General features: G+C 42.2%; 1 protein-coding gene across 1 annotated transcript in view; it reads left to right on the top strand.

Moving 5' to 3' along the window:
• Window positions 1-11,179, top strand: part of LOC140195877 (uncharacterized) — a 456,388-nt gene extending 445,209 nt beyond the window's left edge. The window contains exon 38 of the mRNA XM_072254523.1: window positions 10,621-11,179. Coding sequence (XP_072110624.1) covers window positions 10,621-10,676 — 56 coding nt within the window. The 3' untranslated portion in view covers window positions 10,677-11,179. The remainder of the gene's footprint in view (window positions 1-10,620) is intronic.
• Window positions 11,180-26,667: the final 15,488 nt, after the last annotated feature.

The following is a 26,667-nucleotide window of genomic DNA, read 5'->3' as shown; positions in this document are numbered from 1 at the left end:
GATTTTATGGCTAATAATACCAGTATCCCTTGTGCTTTTCAAATCATATGATCTGTTAGTATTGCCACTTGTACACCACAACCACTCTGTTTCTCAATATTCGCTAAGACCCTACCATTCATGGCTTATGATTAACCTCAGTAGTGCTCCCACAGCACATCACCTGACATTTGTCTGGATTAGATTCCATCTGCCAGCTTTCAGCCTATTCGAACAACACATCAACCCCCTCCACAGCCTGATTGCTTTCCACGCTGTCAACAACTCCGCCAATTTTCACGACATCAGCAAACTCATTGATGATGCCTCCCACAGCCATGTCCAAGGCGTTCATGTATGTTACTAACAGCAACGATGTCACCCCTGATCTCTCTGTGATGTCACTAATCACAGGCATCCATTCACAAAAAAAAAGAACTTCTACCATAACTCTCTGTCCTTTCTCTCCTTTCGTCAACTGGTAACTCATCTGTGCCCACCAAAGTTCTAACAATCTCAGCCAAAGCCCTCGCAATTGTTCCCCTTCCCTCCCATAAAAGCCGAGGATAATTCCCCTTCTGGAACTGTGGATTTATGCACTTAAGGCATCAAGAAACTCCTCTTTATTGATGGAAACCTGTGCTAGACCTTCACCTATTTCCTTGGTTGTCATTTTCTCTTTGATATACTTAGAGAATGCTATCAGATTTAACCTTAAACCTGTCTGCCAGTGATTTTTTTGTGACCCTTTGTAGCCTTCCTAACTTCCTCTCTCAGCATTTTACAGGGCAATTCCTTCCCTACACCTGTCACATGTTTCCTCTCTTTTCCCTATTTATCTAACTCTCAATATGAATATTTCCCATCGTGCTGATGTAGACTCATCCTCAAGTAAGTACTCCCACTTTACCTTGCCCTGGTCATGTTTAATGTTGATGAAATTGGCTTTCCCAGTGTGAGACCTTTATTACTCGTCCACACCTCCCCTTTTCTATAACAACCTTACAAATGTACAAAGCTATAGTCACCATCTCCTAATTGATCCCCACTCACACTCCCTCCCTTTGACTAGCTTGAATTCCTCAGATAAGGTCCTTTCATTAATGGTCTACCTACATTGGGTGGCGGAGTGGAGATACGTCTCTACCAAAGGAGGTGTAAGACCCCTCGTTCCTCTGCTAACAGCCGGTCACCTTTGGGCAAGGTGTAGCACCTGCTTAGACACCCCCCCCCCCCCACCGTTCAGAGTCACGTGAAGCCATGGGAGCATGTGGCGGATGGTCATATGAGCAGCTGGTGCATAATCACAAGTCCTGGATATGTGACAATTGACACCATGCAGACAATCTCTGAAGAGTATTGATAACTGCTGGGGTCACCCATCTTTTGCAGACACTGCCCAGAAGAAGACAATGGCAAACCACTTCTGTAGAAAAATTTGCCAAGAACAATCATGGTCCTCGAAAGTCTGTGATCACCCACGTCATATGACACGGCACATAACAAATTAATGACATACTGTGTCAAAGACAATTCTGGTGAATATTTGGGAAATTGAACCCCTCCCCCAGTCCTATATCCCTATTTTGCTTTCATGTCTTTGATATCTGTTCTTCCTTCTCATGTTGAGTGTTGGTGGAGGGGAAGTGGGGGTATCTGTAGTACACCCTCAGGAAAGTGACAACACCTTTTTGTGCCTTATGTCAACCCATATGTCCTCATTTGAGGAAGCAGCTAGGATATCCCCCACTTCAGTACTGAAGTAATGCGTCCTCAGTTCTGCCTGTCTTTTAATCATGGCTCAGTGGTGGCAGCAATATTGTTGTCCCCCAAATCAAATAATCCTTTCTGTTCAGCTGCCTTACCAGTCATAGTCATTACATTAAAATAGATGCAATTTTCTCTCAAAGTTCAAAGTACCTTTATTATAAAGTATGCATTCTATATAGAGCCTTGAGATTCATCTTCTTACAGGCAGCTAAAAAACAAAGAAACCCAATAAAACTCATTAAAGGAAAACTATTAAACATCCAATGTGCAGGGGGATAAAAAACAAATTGTACAAACAATAAGAGTAAGTAAGTAACATTCAGAACTGAAGTTCACAGAAGTCAGTCCACAGCCAGGAAACCAGTCACAGCCGATCCAGGAGCCCGTTCGTTGCAGGCCACAGCCTCAGTTCAGCACAGAGATGAGTAAACTTCACTGAGCAGTGAGCTGAACACCGACCCATCCCTTGCGTCCAACCCCCACACCCTGACCTTTTCAATCTGGCCTGGCGCTTAAATCAGCTGAACTCTCTCAGATCTGAGCCCTGCTGTTTTGATACCCTCTTGGGCCTGGCACTCGCTGCCTGGATTCAGTCCATACCTGACCTTTCCAATTCGGCTCAGCGCTTAAATAGGTCAGACCTCGGCTTGTTCTTGCTGTCTTGACCCTGCCTCGCCTCAGTTCTGCAGCTTCAAATCACTTCCAAGTCTTCTCCAGCAGCCAAACTAAATTCCCTCCATGTGCAGTTGTTTGTACTGACCAACTATTTCAGTCATAGAGAACTTATTTCATGTAACTGAATCAGTTATTGCAACGATCTACAATATATGATTGACAGAGATGGCCTTTTTATCAAATGGGGGCTGCAAGTCTGCACTGCTCTTCAGTAAGATTATGGTCGGAATGATAGAACTGCACTGATCTTGGAAGTCCGGGTTAATGATACGACGGATGGTACTGCAGTTATGATGCATGAAATCTCCATGGTCCCCTGCATCCTAACTGCAGTGCTCATCTGAATACTACCAAACTGCCCACTTTCACCATCCTCTCCAGCACTATCCCTATGGTCTGGAAGAAAAAAAAAAGTCTTTCTCCAATAACCTCTAAATCATTCACGCTAAACCTGTACCTTCCTCTTATATTTCTTGAAAACTTATTATTTTCTTCATCCTTATCAGTCTTCGACCATCCAGTGTTTTTTTTATAACATTTTCCCAATTAATTAGCCCGCTATTCTCTTTGACAGCATTCTTAAGCCCTTTTAAAGAAATAGTAAGTGCTGAAGTGAAGTTATGCTACTGGATTAGAATTCCTGAAAGCTGGCCTACTGATCTGATGCCTAGGGAATAGTTTATTGTAGTTAATAACCTAGAATAAAAGTCTGGAATTAAGGCTATAAGAAGCTACTGATTGGCATAGACCATAAGACATAGGAGCAGAATTAGGCCATCTGGCCCATCGAGTCTGCTCGGCCATTCAATCATGGCTGATCCCATTTTTCTATCTCCTCCTCAACCCCAGTTCCCGGCCTTCTTCCCTTAACCTTTGATGCCATGTCCGATCAAGAACCTATCAATCTCTGCCTTAAATACACCCAACGACCTGGTTTCCACAGCTGCATGTGGCAACAAATTCCACAACTTCACCACTCTTTGGCTAAAGAAATTCCTTTGCATCTCTGTTTTGAAAGGGCGCCCCTCTATCCCAAGGCTGAGCCCTCTTGTCCTAGGCGCTCCCACCATGGGAAACATCCTTTCCACATCTACTCTGTCTAGGCCTTTCAACATTCGAAAAGTTTCAATGAGATCCCCTCTCATCCTTCTGAATTCCAGCGAGTACAGACCCAAAGCCATCAAAGGTTCCTCGTATGATAACACTTTCATTCCTGGAATCATCCTTGTGAACCTCCTCTGGACCCTCTCCAATGCCAGCTCATCTTTTATAAGATGAGAGGCCCAAAACTGTTCACAATATTCAAAGTGAGTCCTCACCAGTGCCTTATAAAGCCTCACACCACATGCTTGCTCTTGTATTCTAGACCTCTTGAAATGAATGCTTACATGGTTTTTGTCTTCCTCACCACTAACTCAATCTGCAAGCTTACCTTTAGGGTGTTCTGCACAAGGTCGCCCAAGTCCCTCTGCATCTCAGATTCCTGGATTTTCTCCCCATTTAGAAAATGGTCCATACATTTATTTCTACTACCAAAGTGCAAGACCATGCATTTTTCAACATTGTAATTCATTTGCCAGTTTCTTGCCCATTTTCCTAATCTGTTTAAGTTCTTCTGCATCCTACCTGTTTCCTCAACGCTACCTACCACTCCACCAATCTTCATATCAAGTGTAAACTTGGCAACAAAGCTATCTATTCCATCATCTAAATCAATGATATACATCATAAAAAGAAGCGGTCCCAACACTGACCCCTGCGGAACACCACTAGTCACTGGCAGCTAACCAGAAAAGGATCCCTTTATTCCCACTTGCTGCCTCCTACCAATCAGCCAGTACTCTAACCATGTTAGTAACTTTCATGTAATACCATGGGGTCTTAACTTGGTAAGCAGTCTCATGTGTGGCACCTTGTCAAAGGCCTCCTGAAAATCCAAATGTACAACATCCACTACATCTCCTTTATCTATCCTACTTGTAATCTCCTCAATGAATTCCAACAAGTTCATCAGCCAGGATTTACTCTGAAGGAAACCATGCTGACTTTTTACTATCTTGTTCTGTGTCACCAAATACTCCATCACCTCATCCTTAACAATTGACTCCAACATCTTCCCAACCACTGAAGTCAGACTAACTGGTTTAATTTCCTTTCTACTGCCTTCCTCTAGCAATTCCTCTTGCAATTTTCCAGTCCTCTAGCACCATGCCAGAGTCCAATGATTTTTGGAAGATTGTTTCTAATGCCACCACAATCTCTAAGGCTACCTCTTTCAGAATCCAAGGGTGCAGTTCCTCTGGTCCAAGTGACTTATGTATCTTTAGGTCTTTTAGCTTTTTGAGCACCTTCTCTTTTGTAACAGTAACTGCACCTACTTCTCTTCCTTCACACACTACAATATCAGGCATACTGCTAGTGTCTTCTACAGTGAAGACTGACATAAAATACTCATTTAGTTCATCAGCCATTTCCTTGTCCCCTGTTATTATTTCTTCTGCCTCATTTTCTAGTGGTCCTATAACCACTCTCATTTCTCTTTTATTTTTAACATACTTGAAAAAAATTTTACTATCCACTTTGATATTATTTGCTAGCTTGCTTTTATATTTCATCTTTTCCCTTCTAATGATTTTTAGTAGATTTTTAAAAACTTCCCAATCCTCTGTCTTCCCACTAATATTTGCTTTGTTGTATGCCCTTCCTTTCGCCTTTACAATAGCTTTGACTTCCCTTGTCAGCCATGGTTGCACTATTTTACCGTTTGAGTACTTCTTCATTTTTGGAATACAGACGTCCTGCACCTTCCTCATTTTTCCCAGAAATACACCCCATCACTGCTCTGCTGACATCTCTGCCAGCAGCTCCTTCCAATTTACTTTGGCCAACTCCTCTCTCACACCACTGTAATTTCCCTTACTCCACTGAAATACTGCTACATCAGAATTTACTTTCTCCCTATCAAATTTCAAGTTGAACACAATCATATTGTCATCACTGGTTCCTAAGAGTTCTTTTGCCTTAAGCTCCCTAATCACCTCCAGTTCATTGCATAACACCCAATCCAGTATAGTTGATCCCCTAGTAGGCTCAACGACAAACTGCTCTAAAAAGCTACCTCTTAGGCGTTCAACAAATTCACTCTCTTGAGGTCCATTTCCAACCTGATTTTCCTAGTCGCATGTTACAATCTCCCATGACTACCATAATATTATCCTTTTGACTCGCCTTTTCTATTTTCTGTTGTAACCTGTGGTCCACCTCCCAGCCACTGTTGGGAGCCTGTAAATAACTGCCATCAATGTCCTTTTACACTTGCAGTTTCTTAACTCAACCCACAAGAATTCAACATCTTCTGATCCTATGTCACTTCTTTCTACTGATTTGATGCCATTCTTTACCAGTAGAACCACACCACCCCCTCTGCCTACCTTCCTATCACTCTGATATAACGTGTAACCTTGGAATTCAGCTCCCAACTACAACCATCCTTCAGCCGCAATTCAGTGATGGCCACAATATCATACCTGGCAATCTGTAATATTGCAACAAGATCATCCACTTTATTTCTTGTACTATGCACATTTAGATACAACACCCTCAGTACCATATTTGCTATCCTTTCCAACTCTGCATCCCTAAAGATTTGATACTCAGCCTGTTGGCTGCAACAAAGTCCCATCACCTGCCTGCCCTTCCTGACAACTTGAGTGCATGCGATTGTTACGTTTTTATCATCCGTCCTTTCCTGAGTCCCTTCACTCCGGTTCCCACACCCCTGCCAAATTAGTTTAAACTCTCCACAACAGCTCTAGCAAACCCGCCAGCAAAAATATTGGTCCCCTTTGGGTTCAGGTGCAAACCTTCACTTTTGTACAGGTCATAACTCCCCCAGAAGAGATCCCGATTATTCAAGAACCTGAAGCCCTGCCCCCTGCACCAGCTTCTCAGCCACATAGTTATCTGCCAAATTATGCTGTTTTTGCCCTCACTGGTGCGTGGCACAGGCAGCAATCCAGAAATTACTACCCTGGAGGTCCTACTCCTCAGCTTTCTACCTAGCTCTCTAAATTCTCTTTTCAGGACCTCATTGCTTTTCCTTCCTATTCATTGGTCCTAATACGTACCAAGACATCTGGCTGCTCCCCATCCCTCTCCAAAATGTTGTGGATGCGATCCAAGGTGTCCCTGACCCTGGCACTGGGAGGCAACATACCATCCAGGTGTCCCATTCACGTCCACGGAATCTCCTGTCTGTTTCCCTCACTGTTGAGTCTCCTATCACTACAGCTCCGTTCTTCTCTCTCTTTCCCTTCTACACCACGGACCCATGCTCAATGCCTGTTACCCGGTCGCCATGGCTTTCTCCCAGGAGGTCATCCCCCATAAAAGTATCCAAAGCGGTATACTTGTTTTTGAGGGAAATGGCCACAGGGGTGCTCAGCTCTAACTGCCTATTTCCATTTCTCCTCACAGTCACCCAGCTACTCGCCTCCTGCAACTTCGGGGTGACTACTTCCCTGTAACTCTGATCGATCATCTCCTCGCTCTCCCGTACAAGCCGAATGTCATCCAGTTATTGCTCCAGATCCCTAACATGGTCTTCAAGGAGCTGCAGCCAGATGCACTTCACATAGATGTAGTTCCCCGGGAGACTCTTGATCTCCCAGGACTTCAACATCCGGTATGAAGAGTACACCACAGCTATTTATATGGTATAGTAAGAGAGGACAAACAAAACAAAAAGAAAACCTTAACAGACGCTTTACACAGAGCTGGTGCCTCTTCCTAGCTGAAGCCTCCTTTGAGCCAAAGCCTGTCACTTCTACTCTCGCCGCTGGCCTACTCCCAACAATGGCCGCTCTGCTTATCTCTTCTGTACTTTTGTTTAGTTCGTAGAGCTCTGTTGACACCACTGATAGGCCACGTACAATGGACAAACACTCTCGAAGTTCCCTTTTTAATTAACCACTGCCGACTTGCAAGAAATCCCTCTTGTGGAGCTTTTTTAATGCCATGATAGGCCCTGTACAATGGACAAATGCTCTCGAAGCTCCCTTTTTAAATAACTGCCGCCGACTTGCAAGAAATCCCTCTTGGTAGAGTCCTGTTAACTCCATGATAGGCCCTGTACAATGGACAAACACTCTCAAAGCTCCCTTTTTAAATAACTGCTGCTGACCTGTGAGAAATCCCTCTTGGTAGAGTCCTGTTGATACCACTGATAGGCCGCATACAAAACATGAGTGATTCGGCACATGCTGGAAATCCTGAATAACATGCAGAAAATGCCGGAGGAACTCAACAAGTCAGGCAGCATCTCTGGAGGGGAATAAACAGCCGATGCTTCAGACCATGACCCATCGTCAGAGATTGACATATAACTCATTTGATTTAGTCATATTGTTCAGGATAGGAAACCTGCCATCCTCTTCAAGTCCAGTCTATATATTATTCTAGATCCAAAACAGCTGACTATTAAGTGCTGACTCTGAACAGTACTCTCTCTTCATGGACAATTAACAACAGACAGTAAGTGCTTTTCTTGCCAGTGAACATATGTGCTTGTGAATGAATAAAATATTTTGCCATTCAGCCACGTTCCCTTTGGAGTTTTTATTCCTCACGGTATGTACATTTGTTGATAATTGGGACTTTGTTCCTTTAGAATTTCACCACTGCTTATCTATTGGAAGTATCCATCAGTGTGGGTGCATCTCACGCTTCCCAATTTACAGCCTAATACGCATTGACTGCTACAAACAAGCACTCACATAAAAGAGTTGGAAATGTCTTCTGAGCTGCCACAACCTCTGACTGGACAAATGGAATCCATTAACTGACAAACAGAGGCTGCCACAGTTGTCAGGAGTGCCAAATGAGAGTGAAAGTGTAGGCTAACTGTTCAAGCAGTTAAAAAAAACACGACCGGGCCACAGCTCTATTGCTTTCTCTCCAGGCTTTCAAACTTGCAATTCAGGTACTGACACGAGGCGGGAAGAACACAAGGTTATGGCTGTCTGCATCTGTTAATGATGCTTGTCAGCAGCTATCTGGACTCTGCATTCCATCAATCTGTCAAAGCAGGCCACAGACCTGCAGCCTGCTGATCTCCCACTCCTTGCAAAACATTGACTTTCTCAGTGCTCTCTACAGATAAATCATGTGTGACTTGAATGAGTGGGCACAGCCAACTGTGGTACAAAGAAGTTTGCTGATTTTTTTTTTATTCAAAATATTAAAAAATGCCCTGTACAGAGAAAGGAAGATTTAAAACAACACAGAGACAGACTAAAGCAAATTCTATGTTTGACAATAAGAATCTCAGTAAAGGTGCATTGATTTAATTAAACATTGCTTAGAATAACACAGAGACACAAGGCTATCTAAGTAACTCTGAGCACTTTTTAAAGAACTGAACTAACACTCTGGTCTGCCCTCTGTTTCACTAAGACAGGACAGGAACGGTCTGTAGTCCTTGTCCGTCTGACATCATTGCACACAAGCTGATCGATATTTCCCTGCACCAAATCTATCCTCCACAGAGAAGGGTGAAAGAGGTACTGCAAGTTTTCGCAAGGGGAAGTCCTGCTGCTATCTTTTTGGGAGGAGTTAAGTACACAATCATTTGAAAAGTACAGCATGTTTCTCATTACAGCACAGCCGTAAAGTTCAATAACGCTTGAAAAATTCACTGAAAGTTTTTGATTGAGTGTCCATAGTGAGGCTTTTCTAATTCCACAACTGTAAAACTGGGATGCTTTCATCCCCCAGCAGGTTAGTGGTCTCTGCAAAATATAAACCAGAAATAATTGCATTATCCAGGTATGTGGAACAACCATTCTGAATGTTAGCAAGGATGTTGAAGCCCTTTGAACTTTGAAGTACAGAATGTCTAATCCACACTTTTAAAGGAGATGACACTCATCTCTGTTATGACTATGATTAACTTATACTAGTACAGCACAGGAACAGGCCATTCATCCCATGATGTTGTACTGAATAAAGCTAATAGCACCTAATTAAACTAACTCTTTCTGCCTGTGCATGGCCTATATCACTCCATTCTCTGCATATTCATGTGCCCATCTAGAAGCTTCTTAAACACCTCTTGCATGTCTACCTCAACAATCACTCCTAGTAGCACATTCTGGGCCCTCACTGCTCTCTGTATAAAAGCCTTGTCCCACACATCTCCTTTGGACCTACCCTCTTTCATCTTGAATACATGCCCTCTAGCGTTAGAGATTTTGACTCTGGGAGAAAGATAGTGGCTCTCTACTCTATTCCTCTCTTCATTCCTCTCTTCATCACGTCTCCCCTCAGTCTCCATCACTCTGGAGAAAACAGTGCTAGCTCTTCCAGCCTCTCTTTATATCACATGCTTCTAATCTAGACAGTATCCTTTTAAACTTCTTCTCCAAAACCCCCACCTTCTGTCTACAATGTGGTGACCAGAACTGAGTGCAACAGATGAAGCCTAAACAGCATTTTATAAAGCTGCAACATAACTTCCCAACTCTTGAACTCAGTATCTCAACTAATAAGGGCAAGTGTGACGTGTTCCTTCCTTACCATCCAGTCAACTTGTCAGCCATATTCAGGGAGCTGTGGACTTGCAGCACAAGATCCTTCTGTAGATTAAGTGGAAGAGAAGCCTTTGATGTTTTAAGAATTCTGATTTCTCCCACTAGTGTCATGTTGAGTGCCAGGGTATTATTGCACAGTGAATGGTTTCCCATCCAGTTTTAGGATAGAGCCAATGTGCAAATAAAAGAGGGAATAGTGCTTACACAATTCCATGAGTGCCACTTCTGCGTTGTTCAAAGCTTTGAAGGGTGGATTTTTCCAAAAGTGTAGTGTCCGGGAAGAGTAAGACTTTCAGGTTGTATACTGTATACATGATATTAAATTAAACCACTGATGGTCCATTGGATCAACGAAGAGAACTGGGGAAGACAGGAAAATGGATGCTTGGACAATGCTTCTCACCCTGTGCATGCCACCTTGGCTGAACAGAGGAGCACATTTAGTAATAGACTAAGCCAACTGTGCTGCTCCAAAGAGCACTATATGAGGTCATTCTTAACCTTGGCCATTAAATGAGTCAACCTATAGCCAGGGAAGTGTTGACCCCTTCCTAGTAGACTGTTTAAGCTGATTTAATTTTTATTCTTTCTTACTTCTCTTCTTCAGGTGGGAGGAGAAGATGGCAGCGCGATGCAGTGCGCGTAGCCCCTCCGGTGAAATGATATTGTATCTGTTAAATAGGGGCCATGCACAATTCTGATTTGATGGAGACAGCCGTGAGGTCACAGAGGAACATCTGGAGAAACTTCTGAAATGCCCGGTTCGCTGCTGCTGCTACTGTGCGATCAAGAATCTCCAGAGGAAAGGCCCCAAATCCTCGGCTTTGCCTGCTGCTGGGGTTGAAGCGTTCAGCAGAGATGGTGCTCGGTGCTCAGTGTCGGAGGGCTGGTCGGAGCTCGAAGTTTTCGGACGACTCAGAGTTGGACTGTGGTCGGGTATGGCAGGGAGAGTTTTCTTCCTTTTCCCGTCTGCGTGAGATGTGGGACTTTCGAGAAACTTTGAACTTTTTACCGTGCTCATGGCCTGTTCTTCATTAAGTTACGGTATTGCTTGCACTGTTGTAACTATATGTTATAATTATGTGGTTTTTGTCAGTTTTTCAGTCTTGGTCTGTCCTGTGTTTCTGTGATATCACACCGGAAAAATATTATATCATTTCTTAATGCATGCGTTACTAAATGACAATAAAAGTGGACTGCGTGTCCTCATAATCTAATCTAATCTAATATTTGTACATCTGCACTTGCAATGCCATTGTGGTACTGAATTTTCCTGTGGGATCAATAGAGCATCTATCTATCTATCTCTAACTATTTATTCAAAGTCAAAGTCAGCATTAAGTTTATTGTCATATTCACTAGTGCGTGTGTACAAGATGTACTTGCAGCAGCATCACAGGCGTGTGGTACTATATATGCAGCATCCACAAAACATCAATCATACACAAATGTTAAAGAGAAAACAGAGCTAAAATGAAAAAGGAAGTTGTGCCAGTGGTTGAAGAAACAAATGATTGGTAATTATGACAGTATTAGAGTGAATATTTGATGATTATTTTAAAAAATAATAGGAAGTGTGTATAGAGTACTATGATACAGGGGAAGCGGAAAGTCGATATTTTTGACTTACAGAGAAATTGGTTAAGGAGAACTCTTATATAACCAGGGAACTACCTTCAGAAGATGAATACAGCTCCAACAACACTGAAGAATTTCCACATCTTGCAGGACAAGGAGTCCTGCTTGACTTGCATGTAATCCACCAATTGAACATTTACTCCTTCACTGACGCACAGCAATACCCAGAAGATTCATTGGAGTAATAACCACCCTCCCACCCTGACATGACTTTGTCATTCTTCCAGACCCATTTCTATGAGTCACACACCCAGCCTTGGAAATATTTCATCACTTTTTTCATTAGCTCAGGGTCAAAAAGGAACTTTTTATTTTCCCATCAACATGATGGGAGTACTTTCAACTGATGAATTGCAGCAACTTACCCCTGTCATTTCAGTGGAAAATGGGAACAGGAAAATAAATGGGAACACAGCCATACTTCATTAGGAGTTTGAAGAGATTTGGGATGTCAACAAATATACTCAAAAACCTCTATAGTTGTACTGACGTACCGTGGAGAGCATTCTGACAGGCTGCATCACTGTCTGGTATGGGCGGGGGGCTACTGCATTAGACCGAAAGAACCTGCAGAGGGTTGTAAATCTAGTCAGCTCCATCCTGGGTACTAGCCTACAAAGTGCCCGGAACATCTTCAAGGAGCGATGTCTCAGAAAGGCTGTGTCCGTTATTAAGGACCTCCAGCACCCAGGACACGCCTTTTTCTCACTGTTACCATCAGGTAGGGGGTACACACTCAGCGATTCAGGAACAGCTTCTTCCCTTCTGCCATCCAATTCCTAAATGGACATTGAATCTTTGGACACTACCTCACTTTTTTAATATACAGTATTTCTGTTTTTGCACATTTTTTAGAAATCTATGCAATATAAGTATACTGTAATTGACACTATTTATTATTATTATTTTTATTTTACTTCTAATTATTTTTTTCTCTTCTAGATTATGTATTGCATTGAACCGCTGCTGCTAAGTTAACAAATTTCATGTCACATGCCAGTGATAATAAACCTGATTCTGATTCTGATCCTGAAATGCTGGCTTTGCCAGTAGAGCCTCATCTAATGAATGGATTAAATCACTGCATGTCCAAGGTATGGACTTAAGAGGCTATTACCCACTGAGTGTAGCCTGTCATGGGAGAATAATAAAAAATATATATATTTGTTTACAAACAACAGGAATTCTGCAGATGCTGGAAATTCAAGCAACACACATCAAAGTTGCTGGTGAACGCAGCAGGCCAGGCAGCATCTCTAGGAAGAGGTACAGTCGACGTTTCAGACCGAGACCCTTCGTCAGGACTAACTGAAGGTAGTTAGTAAGAGATTTGAAAGAGACTTTAAGAGACTTTCAAATCTCTTACTAACCTCCTTCAGTTAGTCCTGACGAAGTGTCTTGGCCTGAAACGTCGACTGTACCTCTTCTTAGAGATCCTGCCTAGCCCGCTGCGTTCACCAGCAACTTTGATGTGTGTTGCCTATATATTTCTTTGAAACTTCTCTTCCTGCTCTGACAAGTGAATGTGCAAGGCCATGGGAGACTATGACAGTGTTGCTTAAGATTAAAGAATAAATTACCTTTCTTACTTTCATAATCCTTCATGTTCCTAACGTGCAAACTGCTATTTAATATTATTATTATATTAACTTATTTGTGGTAATATTTTGTTTTATGTGCTGTGTGTGATACATGTTTTGCGGGTGCACCATGGTTCAGAGGAATGTTATTTTGTTTAATTGTATATATGTACAGTCCGATGACCATAAACTTGAACTTGATATTCATTTGCAACAGCAAATTCAGGTGTCACTATTGTGACACTGGCTGGGAGCAATTGTTGTGACACACCATGCTTTTTCTGATGTGAGAACTGTATTTACTGCAGGAAGGTTGTGCAGTGTGGCTAATAAGATCTAAGAGCGTAATTGGGCCATTTGAACCATCAAGTTTGCTCCACCGTTTCATCTTGGCTGATTTATTGTCTCCCTCAACCCCATTCTCCTGCATACTCCCCATAACCTTTGACAACCTTACTAATCAAGAACCTATCAACCTCCTCTTTAAATATACCCAATGACTTAGCCTTCACAGTTGCCTGTGGCAATGAATTCCATATATTTGCCACCCCCTTGCTAAAGAAGTTCCTTATTTAAACACATCCAGTGGATACTTGCTACCTTTAAATCTTATTTATGTGCATGTAATTCCACTATGCAACCAGCATTTCTCTTTGACTTGATTTTTTACGATCCAGCCTCATATGAAGCTCTTGCAACAATTAGCAACAGCCATTTCCAAGCAGGCAAGGCATGAAGCTCAGAGTTAAAGCGGAAACAGAACGGAACTACTTGGATTCTGTGAGGCGGATATTCATTAAACACAATGTTAGAAAAAAAGTTATACCTCAGTTCATTTCAACATTCATAAACAATTGTTGAAAATTATAATGTAAGATAGAATATTGAGTGCTGTAATGTCAAGGTTTCATTTCATAAGTGTACAGTAGTAAATTTCTAGAGGTGCAGCCAACTCTCTAAACTAGGGTTGAGTGTGAGTGGTTACAGGAAATGGATTATGCTTTGCAACATATCCGTTCTGCTCAATAAGGTTTCAATAGACAATGAAGTTAAATCTTCAATAAATACAGAAGTTCTTGGCAATTAGCTGTCCTGTCGTCAGAGGCATGGATTTGGAAACAGGACGATTATTATCACTCCATTCTCCCACGTAGATTTTTTTTAGGTTTATTTGTACAGTATTTTGCTGGGATCACTATCATTGTCTTCAGTGATTGTGGAGTCTTTTTTGAATTTACTACACCACTACAATTTTGTTCCTAAACAGAGATCCAAATTTAAGATAGTGCTACCAGAAAGGAAGCAGTTGAACTGATTCAGCACAGTTACACTGGAAAAAGCTTCATAGAACAATCAGATTTCCCACTTGCCTAGGTAACCAAAGTATCTGGACTGTGAATGGGTGTTTGTGCACACGGCTCCAATCTGTGTCAAAGTTCAAAGTAAATTTATTATCAAAGTGCATACATGTCACCACGTACTATCCTGAGATTCATTTTCTTGCAGGCATTCATAGTAGAACAAAGAAGTACAATAGAATCAATGAAAAACTGCACACAAAGATTGACAAACAACCAATGTGCAAAAGCAGACAAGCTGTGCAAATACAAAAAAAATACGAACAATAACTCATAAATAAATAAATAATACTGAGAACATGAGCTGTAGAGTAGCTGAAAATGAGTCCATAGGTTTTGGGATCAGTTCAGTATTGAGGTGAGTGAAATTATCCATGACGATTCATGAGCCTGATGATTAAAGGGTAATAACTGTTCCTGAATCTGATGGTGTGGGATCTAAAGCTTCTGCACCTTCTTCCTGATGACAGCAGTGAGAAGAGACTATGACTCTATTTATTGCTTTGTATAGTAGTGTGGGACCTGAGGCTCCTGCATCTCCTGTCCGATGGTATTAACAAGATGGGAGCATGGCCAAGTTGATGTGGGTCGTTGATGATGGATGCTGCTTTCTTGTAGCAGTGATCCTTGTACACATGCTCAACATATGACACTCTTGCCCTAACCATTTGTTTTAAAAGGGGTTACAGGAACACTCCTCATTTGTAAGACTATAAGACCATAAGACAAAGGAGCAGAATTCGGCCGTCTGGCCCATCGAGTCTGCTCCACCATTTTATCATGAGCTGATCCATTCTCCCATTTAGTCCCACTCCCCCGCCTTCTCACCATAACCTTTGATGCCCTGGCTACTCAGATACCTATCAATCTCTGCCTTAAATACACCCAGTGACTTGGCCTCCACTGCCGCCCGTGGCAACAAATTCCACAGATTCACCACCCTCTGGCTAAAAAAATTTCTTTGCATCTCTGTTCTGAATGGGTGCCCTTCAATCCTTAAGTCATGCCCTCTCGTACTAGACTTTTCCCACCATGGGAAACAACTTTGCCACATCCACTCTGCCCATAACTTTCAACATTCGAAATGTTTCTATAAGGTCCCCCCTCATTCTTCTAAACTCCAAGGAATAGAGTACAGTCCAAGAGCAGTCAAACATTCCTCATATGTTAACCCTCTCATTCCCAGAATCATTCTAGTGAATCTTCTCTGAACCCTCTCCAACGTCAGCACATCCTTTCTTAAATAAGGAGCCCAAAACTGCACACAGTACTCCAAGTGTGGTCTTACCAGTGCCTTATAGAGCCTCAACATCACATCCCTGCTCCTATACTCTATTCCTCTAGAAATGAATGCCAACCTTGCATTCGGCTTCTTCACTACCGACTCAACCTGAAGGTTAACCTTAAGGGTATCCTGCACGAGGACTCCCAAGTCCCGTTACATCTCAGAACTTTGAATTCTGTCCCCATTTAAATAATAGTCTGCCCGTTTATTTCTTCTACTAAAATGCATAACCATACACTTTCCAACATTGTATTTCATTTCCCACTTTGCCCATTCTCCCAATCTATCCAAGTCTCTCTGCAGACTCTCTGTTTCCTCAGCACTACTGACTCCTCCACCTATCCTTATATCATCAGCACACTTAGTCACAAAGCCATCTATTCCATAATGCAAATCATTGATGTACAAATTAAAAAGATGCAGCCCCAACACTGACCCCTGTGGAACACCACTGGTAACCGGCAGCCAACCAGAATAGGATCCCTTTATTCCCACTCTTTGTTTCCTGCCAATCAGCCAATGCTCTATCCACATATGTAACTTTCCCGTAATTTCATGGGCTCTTATCTTGTTTAGCAGCCTCCTGTGCGGCACCTTGTCAAAGGCCTTCTGAAAATCCAAATACACAACATCCACTGCATCTCCTTTGTCTAGCCTACTTGTAATTTCCTCAAAAAATTGCAATAGGTTTGTCAGGCAGGATTTTCCTTTAAGGAAACCATGCTGACTTCTGCCTATCTTGTCATATGCCTCCAGGTACTCTGTAACCTCATCCTTGACAATCGACTCCAACAACTTCCCAACCACCGATGTCAAGCTAACAGGTCTATAATTTCCTTTTTGCTTCTTTGCCCCCTTCTTAAATAGCGGAGTGACATTTGCAATCTTCCAGTCCTCCGGAACCATGCCAGAATCTATCGACTTTTGATCTATTGATCCGCAATCTCCACAGCTACTTCCTTCAGAACACGAGGATGCATTCCATCTGGTCCGGGAGATTTATCTACCCTTAGACTATTCAGCTTCCTGAGTACTTTCTCTGCTGTAATTGTAACCTGGATCATTTCTGAGGTAGTTTTAGTGGAACAGCTCTACAGTCACAGCCCTTAGCTGGGCCTTCTCTTCCTTCAATCCCGGCCTTAGTGTTAGCTTATCCAAGCTTGTCTTCATGAAACATGCTTCCTGTCAGCACTCATATTGTAAACCTTTTTCATGTTGCACTTGATAAATCACAAACCAGGTCAGAAAATATAAATAGTCCAGGACAGGGCAGATAAATTAATTGCGTGTATTATATCTGCTCAGTTTCACAGTTTACCAGCATACTCTGATCTATGTGCTACTGTATTCAATCTGGGTAAGATAGTCGATTGTTGTTGGGTATTCAAGGCTTTGCCTGGGCATGTCTGTGCTCTCTGATCATGGTTTAAGACTGGCATCTAAATGGGCAATCTTATTAATCTGTAACATGAAGTTTATATAAAACACAAATGCTTTTAATCTATTTTAAAGCAAGTTAATAAAATAGCAACTCTTACCTACTGTTTTTAGTAAAGCTGTCCAGAGCATATTTTCCTTCAATACTGATAATGCCAGACTTGCACAGTGTCGAACTGGCTAGCTTCAAATCCACTGATTTTTTTTTTATTAGTTCAAGGGGTTTTTAAGAAAAGGTATTTCCAAATTACATAAATATATTTCTGAAACTATTGACTAGTGTTTGAATTTTTCAGTCAATTCAAACTAGGTTGAAGGATCAACCTGCACCTATATTACTGGTGCCTATAATTTGACATGGGTAACTTGGCATAGCAACTTCCAAGCTGATGGAAATCACCTGTATTTGAACAGTCCTTAAACAGGAAAGGTTCTGTTAATGTGAAACAAGTTAATACTAGGCACAGTGATGATATGTGTGAAAATGTGCTCCCCCCAGCAGATAAAACAGAGCATGTTTCTAGATCTATATTAACTGTTCAAACTGTGGAGAGATTCTCCCCCTCCCCAGCTCATTTTCCATTCCTCATTCTGGCTCCGTCTTACCCCTTCTCATCTCCTCGTTTGCCTATTACGTCCTTTTGTTCCCTTCCACCTTCCCTTTCTCCCATGGTCCGCTCTCCTCTCCCGTCAGATTCCTTCCTCTTCAGCCCATTCACCTATCACTTTCATGCTTCTCATTTTGTCCTCCCTCCTTGGCTCACCTACCCCCCCCCATCTGCCTTCACCTGTCACCTTCCAGCATATCCCCCCCCCCACCCCACCCAGCCTTCTTATTTTGGATTCTTCCCCCTCCCTTTCCAGTCCTGATAAAGGGTCTCAGCCTGAAGTGTTGACTCTTTATTCCTCTACATAGATGCTTCCTGACCTGCTGAGCTCCTCCAGCATTTTGTGTGTGTTACTGTGAATTGTTTGTATCAGCGAGTCTTTCTCAGCCACCCAGGGATACTCAAAACCACCAAAACTAATTGTAACAACATTGAATAGGAGAGTACCTGATAGTATTGATGGTAGCTTTGATGACAGAAAGACCTTAACAAACTTTCTCCAACACGCAGTCTGTTTCATTCACTGTTTTTATGCAGGTGTGGTTAAATTTCCCTGTGTTTTATGGAGCCTCTTGTCACCTTAGTTATGGAGTTAAACATTTTAAGAAACTTAGTGCTTACAAATTGTTACATGTTTCTGCATGAGTTACATGTTCCTTCTCAGATTTACTCTGGGTGGAATAGAAGAAGAAATTATATGTAGCAGTCCAATGATTTGCATTTATCAATCCCTTGTGAGGTTCATCTCAGTGAGGAATAAAGTATCCTGTGCCATTATTTTCCAGTGTACTGCATGACAAACCACTTATTTCTTTTCAAAAGCATACATTGTGTTTTTCTGTGAAATTGGGTGGCATTCAAAAAGTGCTGTTTCTGATCATTTATTAATTCATTGTGAAATAGCTCAAAGGGTACAAAATGTTTACATATTTTCAGCTAATGCCAAAATAAATCGAGGAGGACATTCAAGTGCTAAACATGGGAGTGAAATATGTTATATTGTATGCAAAGCAATGATTTTTCTTTCAAAAGCTGCATAATAAGACCATAAGACATAGGAGCAGAATTAGACCATTTAGCCCATTCATCATAGCTGATCATTTTTCCCCTCCTCAGCTCTACTCCTCGGCCTTCTCTTTGATGATGTGTCCAATCAAGAACCTATCAATCTCTGCCTTAAGTATACCCAATGACCTGACCTCCACATCAGCCTGTGGTAACAAATTCCACAAATTCACCACCCTCTGGCTGAAGAAATTTCTCTGCCCTCTTGTCCTAGACTCCCCTTCCATGGGAAGTATGCTTTCCACATCTACTCTGTCTTGGCTTTTTAACATCCGAAACGTGTCAATGAGATCCCCCCCCCATCCATCTAAAATCCAGCGAGTACCGACCCAGAGCCATCAAATGTTCCTCATATGATAACCATTTCGTTCCTGGAATCATCCTTGTAAACCTCCTCTGAACCCTTTCCAATGCCAGCTCATCTTTTCTTAGAAGAGGAATCAATTTATTTTTGCATTAGCTAAAATTATGTATGCATTTTGTACCCTTTGAGGCATTTCAAAATGAATTAATAAATGTTCAAAAATAGCATGAATGGCAGCGATGCTTCACTACCAGATGAACTCAACACCTTCTATGCACGCTTTGAAAGGGAGAACACAACTACAGCTGTGAAGATCCCTGCTGCACCTGATGACCCTGTGATCTCTGTCTCAGAGGCCAATGTTAGGCTGTCTTTAAAGAGAGTGAATCTTCGCAAGGCGGATGGTCCCGATGGAGTACCTGGTAAAGTCCTGAAAACCTGTGCCAACCAACTAGTGGGAGTATTCAAGGACATTTTCAACCTCTCACTGCTACGGGTGGAAGTTCCCACTTGCTTCAAAAAGGCAACAATTATTCCAGTGGCTAAGAAGAATAATGTGGGTTGCCTTAATGACTATCGCCCAGTAGCACTCACATTGACAGTGGTGAAATGCTTTGAGAGATTAGTCATGACTAGACTGATCTCCTGCTCATCAAGGACCTGGACCCATTGCAATTTGCCTCTCCCCACAATAGGACGATGACAGATGCAATCTCAATGGCTCTCCACATGGCTTTAGACCACCTGAACAACACAAACACCTACGTCAGGATGCTGATCATCAACTATAGCTCAGCATTTAATACCATCATTCCCACAATCCTGATTGAGAAGTTGCAGAACCTGGGCCTCTGTACCTCCCTCTGCAATTAGATCTGCAACTTCCTAACCAGAAGACGATAATCTGTGCGGATTGGTGCCTACATATCCTCCTCACTGACGATCAACGGTGGTGCACCTCGGGGCGTGTGCTTAGCCCACTGCTCTACTCTCTGTATATCCATGACTGTGTGACTGGGCATAGCTCAAATACCATCTATAAATTTGCTAATGACGCAATCATTGTTTGTTGAATCGCAAGTGGTGATGAAAGGACGTGCATGAGTGAGGTATGCCAGCTAGTGGAATGGAGCCGCAGCAACAACCTGGCACTCAACGTCAGTAAGGTGAAAGAGCTGATTGTGGACTTCAGGAAAAGTAAGATGAAGGAACACATACTAATCCTCATAGAGGGATCACAAGTAGAGAGACTGAGCAGTTTCAAGTTCTTGGGTGTCAAGATCTCTGAGGATCTAACCTGGTCCCAACATACTGATGTAGTTATAAAGAAGGCAAGACAGCAGCTAAACTTTATTAGGAGTTTGAAGCGACTTGGCATGTCAACAAATACACTCAAGAACTTCTGTAGTTGTATTGTGGAGAGCATTCTGAGAGGCTGCATCACTGTCTGGTATGGAGGGGCTACTGCGCAGGACTGAAAGAAGCTGCAGAAGGTTGTAAATCTAGTCAGCTCTATCTTGGGTACTAGCCTACAAAGTACCCAGGATATCTTCAGGGAGCGGTGTCTCAGAAAGGCAGCCTCCAGCAACCAGGGCATGCCCTTTTCTCACTGTTAACGTCAGACAGGAGGTACAGAAGCCTGAAGGCACTCACTCAGCGATTCAGGGACAGCTTCTTCCCCTCTGCCATCTGATTCCTAAATGGACAATGATTCTTTGGACACTACCTCACTTTTTTAAAAATACACAGTATTCCTGTTTCTGCACATTTTTAAAATCTATTCAATATATGTAACTGATTTACTTGTTTATTTATTATTATTTTTATTTTATTTTATTTTTTTTCTCTGCTAGATTATGTATTGCATTGAACTGCTGCTGCTAAGTTAACAAATCGTACGGCATATGCCGGTGGTAATAAACCTGATTCTGATTCTGATTCTGAAAAGGAGCCCAAAACTGTTCATAATACTCAAAGTGAGGTCTCACCAATGCCTTATAAAGGCTGATTTATACTTGTGCGTCACATGTATGCTGTACGTACCACGTACCCTACACCGTAGGGTGACGTGCACCTCCCCAAAAATGTAACTCACGTGTTGCTGTGACGCAGACCGCAACAACTGTAATTGGTCCGCTTGGTAGCGTTGCATTTCCTTATAGGCATTTCCAGTTGCTTTTCTCCGTCACGCCAAGTACACTGATGGAACATAAGTGGTCGGAGACAATGAACCAAATCGTCAAATCTACCTATTGACATCCGAAGATACTTGAAATGCATTTCCTCATCTATGTCTCTCACGAAGAAACTTAACACAGTGGCATCGAAACCTCACCGCCAACTAGCGTTTTGGCGGTGAATGGCAGAGCGACACAGCCACAACTACACATGCTCGCTACAGCATAGGGCTACGCAAAAGTATACATCAGGCCTACGGCGGAGCCCATACGCACAAATATAAATCAGCCTTAAAGCCTCGAGATCACATCCCTGCTCTTGTATTCAAGACCTCTTGAAATGAATGCTAACATTGCATTTGCCTTCCTCACCTCCGACTCAAACCTGCAAGTTAACCTTTAAAGTGTTCTGCGCAAGGACTCCGAAGTCCCTTTGCATCTCAGATTTTTGGATTTTCTCCCCTTTAGAAAATTGTCTGTACATTTATTTCTACTAATAAAGTGAATAACCATGCATTGTCCAACATTGTGTTTCATTTGCCACTTTCATTTGCCAGATTTTCTAATCTGTCTAAGTCCTTCTGCAGCCTTCCTGTTTCCTCAACACTACCTGCCCCTTCATCTGCAAACTTGACAACAAGACCATCTATTCCATCATCTAATTTATTGCTATACAGCATAAAATGAAGAGGTCCTATCACCAAACCCTGAGAAACACCACTAGTCACTGGCGGCCAACCAGAAAAGGATCCTTGTATTCCCACTCACTGCCCCCTATCGATTAGCCAATGTTCTAACCATGCCAGTAACTTTCCTGTAATACAATGGGTGTTTAACTTGGTAATCAGCCTCATGTGTCTCACCTTGTCAAAGGCCTTCTGAAAGTCTGAATATACAACATCCACTGCATCCCCTTTATCTGTTCTACTTGTAATCTCCTCAAAGAATTCCAACAGGTTCGTCAGGCAGGATTTTCCCTTAAGGGAACCATGCTGGCTTTGTCCAATCTTGTTCTGTGTCATTAAGTACTCCATAACCTCATCCTTAAAAATTAACTCCAACATTTTCCCAGCCACTGAGGTCAGGCTAAATGGTCTATAATTTCATTTCTGCTGCCTTCCTCCTTTTTTAAAGGGTGGAGTGGCATTTGCAATCTTACAGTCCTCTGGCAACATGCCAGAGTGCAATGATTTTTGAAAGATCATTACTGATGCCTCCACAATCTCTACCACTACTTCTTTCTGAAACTCAGGGTGCAGTTCACCTGGTCCAGGTGACTTATGTACTCTGAACTCTTTCAGCTCTTTGAGCACCTTCTCTCTTGTAATAGTAACTGCATTCACTTCTGTTCCCTCACACCCTTCAACATCTGGCAGACTGCTAGTGTCTTCCACAGAGAAGACTGATGCAAAATACCCTTTTAGTTTATCTGGCATCTCCTTGACCCCATTATTATTTCTCCGGCCTCATTTTCTAGCGTTCCTATATCCACTCTTGTCTCTCTTTAATTTTTTACGTACTTGAACAAGCTTTTATGGTCCACTTCATTAATGTTTGCGAGATTGCTTTCATGTTTCATCTTTTCCCTCCTAATGATTCTTTTAGTTACTCTCTGTAGGTTTTTAAAAGCTTCCCAATCCTCTCTCTTCGAGCTAACTTTTGCTTTGTTGTATGCCCTCTTTTTCACTTTTACATTAGCTTTGACAACCTTGTCAGCCACGGTTGTACTATTTTGCTATTTGAGTATTTCTTCATTTTTAGAATACATCTATCCCGTACCTTCCTCACTTTTCTAAGAAACTTACACCATTGCTGCTCTGCTATCATCCCTGCCAGTATCTCCCTGCAATTTACTTTGGCCAACTCCTCTCTCATATCACTGTAATTTCCTTTTCTCCGCTGAAATACTGCTACATCAGACTTTATTTTCTCCCTATCAAATTTCAAGTTGAACTCAATCATATTGTGATCACTGCCTCCTGAGGGCTCTTTTACCTTAAGGGTGGGTTATGAGGCCGATACAAATAGTTCCTTAGAATTAAACTTTCTAGTCCAATAAAATACTACAACTCCGCCAGAAGATACTTCAATGAAATGAAATGACATTCATTCAGCATTAAAGATGTGATCACAAGATATGAATAACACTGTAAATGCCAGCGTTTCATCTCCAGCCCCAATGCCTGTTGAATTTTCTAGGTTCATAGGCAATTTCAGAGAATGAGTAAGAATTAAATGAATCACAATCAAAGTAAGTGCAACATATTTTCTTCCCTGAAAAATACTAATAAACCAGTTGGACTTTTAGAACAACTCAGTAACTTTATGGCATCACCATCATTCATAGTAATATATTCCAGAATATTTTTTCTAAATTACTAGAATTAAGTTGCTCATGCTTTGGTGGGATTTGAACAAATGCTGCTGGATGTACAATCTAGGTTCCTGATTACCGATCCAGTCACTTAACACCTGTGCTGCAATATTCCTGCATGACATGGGATTTTCTATCCATCAGAATGCTAATGTAGTCCTGTTGCCCTGGCCTCCATGCACATCCGAGTCATTAATGATGTTTATTCTCAATGCAAGAAGTAAATAAAAGCAGAGCTACATGGTTCAAGAGTAGACAACTCTCCCTCAGGGCCATCCTTACCTAGCTCTGAAACAGTGTCTGTGAACAATTGACTCCGTAACTTTCATTCCTTACACTCTACGGGGATGTCTGCACAGGACAGGTGATGGCACATGATGAAACAACTTTGTAAACCAGATTTCACCAGTGCAAACTGTAGTGTCAATATTTTTGTGGCAACATTGCATGGACTAGTACCAGTACAACAAAGTAGGATCACATAATTCACATTTCATTCCTGCCATTCTCTCCCACATCTGATAAAGAGCACAGATAGGAAAGCAAAAAGTCAATGGCACAGCACAGTGCGTGCTCTCCCAAACACAAAGCATTTCCCAATGTAGGGATATTTCAATCAAATAATGCCAGGAACTCTACAGAGAGGAGGAAATTTTGATATGGGGCAGGACTTGGGCATGAGTACTGATGGGCCTTGACTATTAGGCTATTATAAGGAAGACAAAGCTTCTAATTTAGTAGTTCACCACTTTTGCCAACAGAGGTACACTGGAAAAGCACAAAAATAAGAACCAACACACATAAAAGTTGCTGGTGAACGCAGCAGGCCAGGCAGCATCTCTAGGAAGTGGTACAGTCGACGTTTCAGGTCGAGACCCTTCGTCAGGACTAATTGAAGGAAGAGTGAGTAAGGGATTTGGAGGAGGAGGGGGAGGGGGAGATCCAAAATGATAGGAGAAGACAGGAGGGGGAGGGATGGAGCCAAGAGCTGGACAGGTGATTGGCAAGGGGGATATGAGAGGATCATGGGACAGGAGGTCCAGGAAGAAAGACAAGGGGAGGGACCCAGAGGATGGGCAAGGGGTATATTCAGAGGGACAGAGGGAGAAAAAGGAGAGAGAGAGAGAAAGAATGTGTGTATAAAAATAAGTGACAGATGGGGTACGAGGGGGAGGTGGGGCATTAGCGGAAGTTAGAGAAGTCGATGTTCATGCCATCAGGTTGGAGGCTACCCAGACAGAATATAAGGTATTATTCCTCCAACCTGAGTGTGGCTCTTCCCGGACCTCCTGTCCCATGATCCTCTCATATCCCTTTTGCCTATCACCTGTCCAGCTCTAGGCTCCATCCCTCCCCCTCCTGTCTTCTCCTATCATTTTGGATCTCCCCCTCCCCCTCCAACTTTCAAATCCCTTACTCACTCTCCCTTCAGTTAGTCCTGACGAAGGGTCTCGGCCTGAAACGTCGACTGTACCTCTTCCTAGAGATGCTGCCTGGCCTGCTGCGTTCACCAGCAACTTTGATGTGTGTTGCTTGAATTTCCAGCATCTGCAGAATTCCTGTTGTTTGCGAAAATAAGAACCACATGCCCTTATATTCCAGTAAATCAAAGAGAAGCAGCCAGAATAGATCCTGTGGTAATTAGTGCCCTTTAGCTCTCCTCACCCTCCAGTAAAACCTCCAATATACTTCCAACTGCTGGAAACTCTAGGCTGTAATATCTTAGATCATCCATTGTATAGATGCTAAAAGGATACAGGTATTCATGATACAATAGGTAGGTAAGTTTTTCTATTGTATCTGTACCTCATCGTACCTGTGCACATGACATTAAACTTGATTTGGACTTCATCCTGACAGTGGGTATTGGGAAGGAGTTCAGGGTTATTGGATCATCACCTCCTACCTAGCACATAGGTGTTTGTTTGGCAGAGTAAATGGCTGGTTTTTGATCATGTTTGATTTGCATCAGATACCAATGGTTGTCATCTTGGCCTGCTTCTGTGTTCAATGACATTTTAGCCAATTACTCTTGTCATACATTTGATGGGTTTAATTTCAGTGCAGCTGAGTTTAGTGAGCTGTTGGCTACAACATATCAGAGATTCAACTCACTCTGTACAATTTACCCTGCTGTTGAAAGCGGTTTTTCATTTGCTTGCCTCACCGCCTCTTGACCAACACACACAAAGTGCTGAACAAACTCAACATGTCAGGCAACATTATGGAGGGAATAAACAGTTGACGTTTCAGACTGAGGCTCTTCAGCCAGAATGGAAAGGAAGGGGAGAGAAGCCGGAACCCATTTGCTCTCTCCCAAAAGAAGCTGCAGAGGGATGTAAATTTAATCGGTTCCATCTTAGGTCCTATTCAGGACATCTTTAAGGAGCGGTGTCTCAGAAAGGCAGTGTCCATTATTAAGGACCTCCAGCTCCCAGGCCATGCCCTTTTCTCATTGTTACCATTAGGCAGGAGGTACAGAAGCCTGAAGGCACACATTCATCAATTCAGGAACAGCTTCTTCGCCTCTGCCATCCGATTCCTAAATGGACATTGAAACCATGAGCACTACCTCACTTTTTTTACTATATATATTATTTCTGTTTTTGCATGATTTTTAATTTTTTTCTCCTTCTATATTATGTATTACATTGAACTGCTGCTGCTAAGTTAACAAATGTCATGACACATGCCAGTGATAATAAACCTGATTTGATTCTGATTCTCGTTCTCATTCTGCTTATGGTTTGCCTCTTGACTACTTCATTACCTTATTCAGAAGACCATTCCAGTAACCTGTCTCTTTCAGTTTAGGAGTACTTGCTGCA

Source organism: Mobula birostris, chromosome 4 (assembly GCF_030028105.1).
Source record: "Mobula birostris isolate sMobBir1 chromosome 4, sMobBir1.hap1, whole genome shotgun sequence".
Classification (NCBI taxonomy): Eukaryota; Metazoa; Chordata; class Chondrichthyes; order Myliobatiformes; family Myliobatidae; genus Mobula; species Mobula birostris.
Note: the sequence above shows the minus strand (reverse complement) of the source record. Positions and strands in the feature narration are given on the sequence as shown.